Source organism: Bison bison, unplaced genomic scaffold (genome assembly GCF_000754665.1).
Source record: "Bison bison bison isolate TAMUID 2011002044 unplaced genomic scaffold, Bison_UMD1.0 scf7180017864184, whole genome shotgun sequence".
Taxonomy (NCBI): domain Eukaryota; kingdom Metazoa; phylum Chordata; class Mammalia; order Artiodactyla; family Bovidae; genus Bison; species Bison bison.
In genome coordinates this window covers 1,505,103-1,513,885 of record NW_011494756.1, presented here as the reverse complement: position 1 = coordinate 1,513,885, position 8,783 = coordinate 1,505,103, and the positions used below count along the sequence as shown (strand labels likewise).

The window sequence follows — 8,783 nt, the reverse complement described above, 5'->3', positions numbered from 1 at the left end:
GGGAGAGACATCAGAGTGGGGCCGCGGGGGGCGGGGGGGGGGGGGGGGGGGTGGCAGCCGTCTACAAGCCCACCCACGACGCCACCTTGATCCTGCACGTCTCGCTTTTAGAAGCGTGAGAAAGTACACTCTGTTGTCTAAGCCGCCCTGGCTGTGGCACTGTGTTAGGGCAGCACCTTGTTAGGGCAGCGCCTTGGGCTTGAAAGCGCCACTCTGCACACCCTCGCTTTCAACAAGGGCTCCTGCCCTGCTCCTGCACTCTGGACAACACCCCAGTGCAGGGAAGGCACACCTTGGGCCCCAGTCAAGTCAAGAAAGTCAAGAAAGTGAAAGCTGCTCTTTGCGACCCCATGGACTGTAGCCCACCAGGCTCCTCTGTCCATGGAAATCTCCAGGCCAGACTACTGGAGTGGGCAGCCATTCCCTTCTCCAGGGGATCTTCCCAACCCAGGGATCGAACCCAGGTCTTCCACATTGCAGGCAGATTCTATACCATCTGAGCCCCCAGGGTAGCCCCAGACCCACACAGGAAAAACAGATCCATCTGGAATTACATCCTAATCAAATGCACACTAATGTTATACCACGAGCCCTGACTCTAGACTCATCACAAAAACTTTTGTAAAAAAACAAAAAGTAGGGAACGCAATCTGCTGCAACTGTTTATTATATTCAGAAGTCTACAAATTTGAGCTTTTAAGAAAAATTCACAAAATACTCCGTTGAAACCACATATCTGGTTCATCAAATTTCGAATATATTTTACTGTGCTGAACAATATATTCTAATGCTGTCTAAAACACAGCCAAATTATTTTTCATTCATTTGTACACATTCTGTCATTTTTTGAAAACCAAAATTAAGATAAAAAATATTAAGAAAACTATCCAATTACAACTACTGTTTCCCCATAAACTGAAATATTTTCTGTGGGTGTATCTTCTCACCTTATTCATTTTTTACTTCTGTATACCATATTGATTTATAAATGCACTTAGGGAGTTCTCATCTTCCATTTCTCATAAATTCAAACAGTGACACCTTGTCAAAAGATTAATTTGCTTGGCAATGCAGAAGCTTGGGCTGTTAAAAGCACTCACTGAAAATTATTTTTAAATTTATAGATCATATAAAACAAACAATTTCAAAGGGACAGACGTCTTTAGACATTATTTGAAATTACCTTAAGATGTGGAAGTATCGATGAATCAATCTATCAAATTAGACACCAGCTATTTTTGGTCTTTTATTTTTATTCTTTGTTCCCTTTTTAATGAAGTCTGTGTTGTAAGTTTTGTTTCTCCAGGCCCTTCTCATATCAGCTGATTCGGGCAGCCTTTAGCCCATGAGTCTCACCGCAGTGAGACACCCTCCCCTCCCCCAGTGAAGAGAGGCCGAGGAGCCCTCGACTCCAGACCTCCTGCTCTTAGAACCAAAGAGTCCAAGGAAATAAAGCAGGGATGTGCATGGATGTGCCAGACAGAAGTAACACAAAACCGAAATTACAATGAAGCTTCTACTATATCAAAAATGAGAATTTCTCAAAAGAAATATTAAAAATCAGCCATGAATACATATATACCACGAGAAAAAGTAGCAAAACAATCTGCCCAAAGCCAGCTGGTCTTCACTGCAGCCTGTGATGTGGTCACTGGTTCACGAAAAGAGGAATTTCTCCAGGAAACACGCACCGAAAACATCAGTGTTAGGAACCGTAGCGATCCTGCAGAGAAAACCAACAGGGGAGTCCATCGGCGTCGGCATCGGCTCCGCATTCTCAGTATCAGCGAAACAGATGCCTCGGTGACAGGGGCCCGCGGCCGAGGAAGTGGAACCGGAGCCCCTGGGCGGCGGGAGGGGCCGTGAGGGGCGCGAGGCCGCGCAGGGGGACAGAGGCACACACGTGGAGTCTGAACCCCGAAATTCTGGGTCAGCTGAGTGGTCTCACCAGGAGCAGCTTAACCTCTGTGCCTCTGCTTCTTCATCTACAAAATGCGGATGATCATCTATAAAGAGGGATGTCACCTCCTTGGAAGCACTGAGGTGGGCTCGGCTGACCTAAGGGACATGTAAGAGCTCTGGGAATTCTAACCCAAGCTTGTGCCGACAGCAGCCACTGGCCCAGGGCGGAGGAAGCTTCCACAGCAGGGGTGCCTCCCCACCTGGAAGACCCCCCCCTTAGAGGCATCAGTTCACGCCTATCAGGTCCTGCTCTCTGTGGCTGCGTTTCCTGCTCATGAGTGTCCTAAAATAACTTGATGTAAGCAGGAAGGTTCACGGAATAGCCTTCAGATAATCAGAGCTGGCCTTCACGTGTTATACACAAGTGTGTTCCACCCTCGCCTCATTTAAAAGATTGAAACACACAATCTAAATACTCAACTTGGGGAATAGTTAAATAAATTACATGCATTTTTGCTCAACAGAATGTACTGAATAGCTTCCAAAGAATTTTGAATTACATGCAAATGCTCATAACAAAACATCAGGAAGAAAAAGAGGATATAAAATCACATATACAATATAATCCTTTAACGTTTTTAAACAGGTATGCATAGAAATCTAGAATTAGAATAAACCAAAATATTAATGAACGTTTTCCTTGGGAGGTGGGTGGGGTTATGGGCAGTTTTTAAGTTTGTTCTTATTTATTTTTGTTTTTTAACATAAGAGAAAAGTAGTAATGATCATGACAATTCCTGTAACAATTCCTCTGGAGTCATAAACTAGAAAATTTAAACAAATATGAAATTACAAGTTCTGGTTTTCATGATGTCCTGGGTTACACTGTAGCAAACACATAAATCGAGAATATAAAATCTAATTTTCTAGCAATTAAAGAGTGGTCCAAATCTCATTTTCGAAACTACGAACCCACCACCAAACTCAGTTACCGCAGTCCCCATCTCACTGACCTGAATGGAAGTCATGACTCCGTTAGCAAAGACGGAGAGCTTTCCGGCAACCGACCTCACTCCCTGCTTGAACTGGGCCATGTCGGGAGCTGTGGGCAGCACACTGGTGAGGTTGTAGCTTCCTGCACACAGAGCAGATGCTGGCTTGTCACTCGTCACTCCACCGCAGCAACAGTGCAGCCAGCGTCCAGGGACTGGAGAGCTTGGGGGATGCGCCCCCCGCCCCCAATGCCCACGGGAAGCAGCTGTGGTTAAGGGACAGGACCCGAGGGTGGGTTTCAGTGCCAGCCCCACCATGAACCAGCTGCAAGACCCCACAGTGAGAGAGGATGCGGCATTAGGTCTTAGGACCATTAGGGGCTCAAATACTGGCACTGACACTTCCAAGCTGTGTGTCTTTGGAGAGATTCCTTAGCCTCTCTGGGCCCCCGTTTCCTCCAGGCACTTAACACAAGATCTGACAGGTAAGAACTCGGTACGTGGCAGATGGGCAGACATCAGTAGGTTTTTCGAGCTCAGCATCAGTTCCCCCTCTGGTGAAAGCCCTCCTCCCTTCTTTGCGAGGTCTCTCCCCTGATCCCTCCCGAAACTACGTGTGGATACGTGACCCAGACCTGGCCAATCAGAGGGATTCCCATCTACTCAAGGGAGGGGACCGTCTGCTTGCTCTGGGGTTACTGGTGGGACAGTGAGCTGCTCTAGCTGTCTGTGGCAAGGGCTGCCCCCCTCCCACCCACCCCTCAAGGAGGAGGAGGAGGAAGCCTGTCTCAGAGCAACAAAAGGAGGCTCACCTGGGGAGGCGGCCAGACGGGGAAGGCTCCTGATGGCCAGCTCCCAGGCAGAGGCTGACCCCTCACCTTCACCGAGGCCCGGGTCAGCTGGGTCTCTCTGCTGCCTAGGTTTTGGTTCGTCCCAGCACAGACACGCACACGTGGCCACCAGCCCAAGTGACGCGCGTCCAAGTCATCAGCCATCAAGGGTCTCCGAGCCAACAAGTAGGCTTTGGTGGCGTGCTCTTGCCACTCAGTTGAGATCGGGTGCTGGAGGGGCTCAGAGACTGAGTGACCCCAAACCTGGGGTCCCCCAGGGAGCCAGCCCAGCTGCCCTTGGCTCCACATGTGACCCGTCTACACCTGCCTGCCCCTTAAGCAGAAGCCAGGTATCTTGCCAGGAACTAAATGGAAGATACACGTTTACCTCCAGCACAGGGGCCACCGGGAGAGACCCTGTGTTTCCCACAGTACTGCTCCCACACTGACCACTGGGGGACGGGCCCAGGGGCGGCCGCCTCCCCCTCTCTGCCTCCAGGTGATTTTTTAAAATTTGGTGGCCCTCTGCCATGTCTTCCCATGTGGCTCAGCTAGTAAAGAATCTGCCCACAATGCGGGAGACCTGGGTTCGATCCTTGGGTTGGGAAGATCCCCTGGAGAAGGGAAAGGCTACCCACTCCAATATTCTGGCCTGGAGAATTCCATGGACTGTATAGTCCATGGGGTCGCAAACAGCTGGACACGACTGAGCGACTTGCACTCACTTTACTTGCCGATGACAGAGCGGCAGCCTAGCCCAGGGGCAGGACTTGGGTTCGAAACCCAGCATGGCAGGGCTGCCAGCCTGTGGGATGAGTCTTAGGAGAAGCAAAGAGCTCGTGTGAGACCTGGAGCCCAAAGGGCCCAAGTCACAGCCGCTTTCCAGAGGTCAGCGGAGGTGACCTTGGCACCAGAGCCTCCAGTTACAAGTTTCCTACTCAGCAGCGTTTAAAGGGGAGGGCAAGGCCAAGGTGGGAGGTTTAAGCTGGAACCAGAGCCCCTTGGGTGCACGGACTTCCCTTCGCTCAGGCTGGCGCGACTCCAGTTTGTGCAGCTGAACTGGCCAGTGACCCCACCGCACAGCTGTGACGTGTGACACACACGTTCAGCAAGTCGCCAAGCAAAACCTCCCGACGGCCAACTGAGGTCCGTGCTTTGGAGGCTGGCAGACCCCAAGAGGCCAGGTTCCTGGGCTCGGCGAGCCAGAGCCAGGACAGGGGAGGGTGGCTGAGGGGCCTTGCAGGAGCCTCAAGATCCGGGGCAAGGGCAAACACGCTGGGGGTCCCCCTGTGATGCCGGGCAAGTGCGCACAGAGCCTGGACACAGGGTCCGCAGTGCCCTGGCAGTCCCACGGGGCCCTATTCAGACTCAGATGATGGGAATCATTTCTGGAAAGAAATACCTTAGAGGGGCAGGCTGGGTTTGCAGTTTCTTTTGTTCCAGCACTGCTCTCACAGAGCCACCTCTGCTCTGTCATCCGTGTGCTGAGCGGCGACCTCCGAGGCAGTGCCCGGGGATGGCGGGCCCCGGCTGACCCTGCTCTAGAGTGACCACCGTGGCTGCTTGTGTGTGTTCCTCAGCCAGTCCCTCCAAGATCCTGGAAGGGAATGGTGCCCCTGCAAATGCCAGGGTTAAGCCACACCCCCAGGAAGTATTTTTGCTTCACAAGGAGGCATTTCCAGTCTGGAACTGTCTTTCCCTGAACGCTGAAGAGATTATAAAGGTGACTGTGACCCACCCCGTGTGCTGATACTTCACAGACGGGGAAACAGTCTAAGATAAGGAGCACAGAACACGCTCTTAAAACCAGCGTTTGCCCTTTGTTGAAATGCACTCTAAATAAAGGGGTAAATATTTAATGAGAGTTGTTCAATGAGCTCCCATTTAGAGCAGTTATTAAAGGCATCTGATGAGAGATGCAGAGATGAGAGGGGATTCGTGGTCTGAACCATCTGGGGGATCTGGAATGGAGAGGGGAGTAGGCCCTTGGCCACTGGGGAGGGGATAGGGTCCCTGGGCGGCCTTGCATAACCCCAGGACACCCCCATGGTGACTTCGAGTCCTCAGCGCGGGAGTTGTCTTGGATCCACAAGGGCCAAGAAAATTAATGGACCTTTGTTCTCTGAAAGGGGACAGGAAGGTAAACATAGGCTGGCCAGAGCCCGCCTTCAACAACTGGAAAAGGCTGCTCATTTGATCTCTGAAGGCTTTTTTTTTTTTAACAAACAATGTTTCAGAGTGAGACTTCCAGTAACTAAAATTACAAAAACACATACAGCTGGGGGTGATTTTCAAACCTGATAGGTTCTCTGGCTGCCCTACCTCCGTGCCAGGGCGCCTGCAAGGAGGCAGGCCTGACCCATGGGTCAGCCGAGCACCCCTCTGCTGGGGGGTGGGGGGTGGGGCTGCCACACAAGGAAATCTCCCGGAAGAGAGGCCGGGACACCAGAAGTTCACAGATGAGAACGCAGCTTCTCCTGCTGGAGGCCAGAGGGCGGCCCTGCTCTGCCTGTTTTCGGGTCGGTGCTTGGGGGGTAGACTTGAGGGACAGCTAGAACCCTCTCTCCCCTCTCGCCATAGCACAGCAGCCTGGCAGTGCCTGCTGCACCCAGAGGGCCACAGTGGCTCTTGATACGCCCCCCAAACCCCATCGCAGAAGGTCCGAGGTACTGGGGTCTCCGGCCATGGCCTTCTCCCCTCATGGCCTTCTCTATGGCTGCAGGGCCGCCTGTGTGGGTCCCTCCCTGCCCGCGCCCAGCTCCTCCAGGGCTGGAAACGAGGGTGCAGGCAGTGCTGGGCCCTGAAGGCCTTGGAGAGCCCCCTCCCCTGGGCGTTCCTGCTGACGAATGGGCTCCTGAAAGGACCTCAGAGGACCCTGCCCCTGGAAGGTTGGCTGTGACTCAAGAGGGACACTGGCCCTTTCCCTGCCCCCAAGGCCTGACTGAGCAGGACTGGAGCCGACTGACAGCTCAGGGTCAGAGGCCCAAGCAGAGGCGTGTGCTTCTCAATGTTCGTGACGGGCCTGTGCACTGAGGCTCACTACCTGGGGTGCCCAGACATCTCCTCATCTGGGTCTGGACCCTCCTCTCCACCTCCCTGGTTCCAAAGTCCATCTGTCTCCAGGGAAGGCCGAGGCTGGTGGAGTCACCTGTTCCATCTGCCCTGCCTACTCCTGGGGCCTGGGAGGGGCCCCTGGGGGTCTGCCGTGTCCAGATCCCAGGGGGCTCCCATTGATATCTGTCCCAGTGCTTAGGGGGCACTTGATAAAAAGTACCCCACTTATGCCCCAGTACATGCTTGTGAGGCAGGTGTTACCCACCCACTTTACAGAGGAGGAGACTGAGGCCGAAGGCAACCTGAAATACTCCAGGATTCACAGTTAGGGAGTGGGTCACGTCACACAAGAGCCCAGGGCTGTCCCCTCCAAGGCTGTAACACCATACAAACTAGATCTCATGTTCACACTATGCTAGGAAACCCACCCATCCCCCCACACCCCCTGCTGCCATGACAACACTTCAGGAAGACAACTTCCTGAAACTGCAGGTAACTTTGGGGAGGTTGCTTAAATGTCATGACCTGACCTCTTCACATGCAAAGCCTGGAACAACTTCTGCTCTGCCTCACTGATAGGGGCCGTGTGTGTGTGTGTGTGTGTGTGTGTGTGTGTGCGCACGCGCGCGTGCTCAGTCCCTTAGTCGTGTCTGACTTCCTGAGACTCCCACAGCCTGCCAGGCTCCTCTGTCCATGAGATTTCCCAGGCAAGAATACTGGAGTGGATTGGATCCACTCCAGGGGATTTTCCTGACCCAGGGATTGAACCCATGACATCTCTTGCATCTCCTACATCGGCAGGCAGGTTCTTTACAACTGCGCCACCTGGGAAGCCCTGGGAGCATCAAATAACGGCTGCCAACAGTCTTGGAAAGGTAAGAAGTCCTATGCAGAGAAGATGGAGGCGCGATGGAGACCAGCCTCATCTCCCACCCGCCTGCCCTGCCTATTACCTGCCGTCTGCTTCCTCTGCTCATCGAACAGGTCAGCTGAGCTGATGGAAGAACTTGCCGAAAGCCTCTCCAGCCGAGCCCTGGCTTCGTACTAGAGGAGAGCAGCAAGAAAAGGAAAATCAGGCTCCAAAATCATGAGCAATTCTGCAGAAAGGATCACTGAGGAGCTATCATGGCGCTGGGGTTCCGCAGTCACAAGTAGACAGATAAATGCCCAAAGCCATGGCCAAGGTCGGTCAGTGGGGGGGGCCCAGAGGGAGGGTGACAGTGACGGCTCTGTCTCGGTGCTGCCGCCACCCAGCTGCCAGGAAAGGCCGCTCCACGAGCCTCTCTCCCGACAGCCTTCTGTTATTCGCTGACTGAACTTGAGTGCTGTCCACTTTAAGACAAGGCCACATTTAGGGGGTGGAGAACAACCAGATGTCAGGTCTAAATACTCTCAAAATGCTGGTGGAATTTCTATTGCTACAAAATAAACTCAGTACACCTCAGGAAATAATTCTCTGCATTATGCAAGAAGCCTAGTGATAACCCGCATCGCTAAGAATTTCATGTAAGCACACGACTACTCCACAAGGAGAAGGGACATTTCAGGCTCCCCATTTCCATTTGAGTCTTACTGTTTAGCCAGACTCCACTGAGATAAGCTCATTAACATCTCTGAGAAAAGAGGCAACAATCTCTCTTCTGAAAATAAATATACTTACCTTCGAGAAACAGCTATATACTACATTTAGCTATGGTTAAGAAAACTACTAAGGACATTACAGGTGTATCAAAAATTCCTGAAATTTATTCAAAAGATATTGAATGGACGGCTATTCAAAGCACTGGGAAAGGAATAAGAGGAAATATAACACAGGCCCTACCTTTCCATCACTCTTCTAGCTGGAGCAGCCAAGTGGGACCACTAGGCAGAAGGACGTGGGTTCGAGTCCTGCCCTGGGGACAGGGGAACCTTGCAGCCTGAGTCCATCTCACTTAGTACCCAGTACCTCCTCCCACTCCTTCCATGCCCCTGGCTTGCTTTCTGCTCTGTGGGGACCACACAG

The 8,783-nt window shown here is 52.3% G+C and overlaps 1 protein-coding gene across 1 annotated transcript in view; it reads right to left on the bottom strand.

The window, feature by feature from the left end:
• Positions 1 to 649: 649 nt before the first annotated feature.
• ARFGAP3 (ADP-ribosylation factor GTPase activating protein 3) overlaps positions 650 to 8,783 on the bottom strand; it is a 49,543-nt gene continuing 41,409 nt past the window's right edge. The window contains exons 14-16 of the mRNA XM_010843692.1: positions 7,732 to 7,822; positions 2,916 to 3,037; positions 650 to 1,723 (exon numbers count right to left, since the gene is read on the bottom strand). Of these exons, the coding sequence (XP_010841994.1) occupies positions 1,706 to 1,723; positions 2,916 to 3,037; positions 7,732 to 7,822 (231 nt within the window). The 3' untranslated portion in view covers positions 650 to 1,705. The remainder of the gene's footprint in view (positions 1,724 to 2,915; positions 3,038 to 7,731; positions 7,823 to 8,783) is intronic.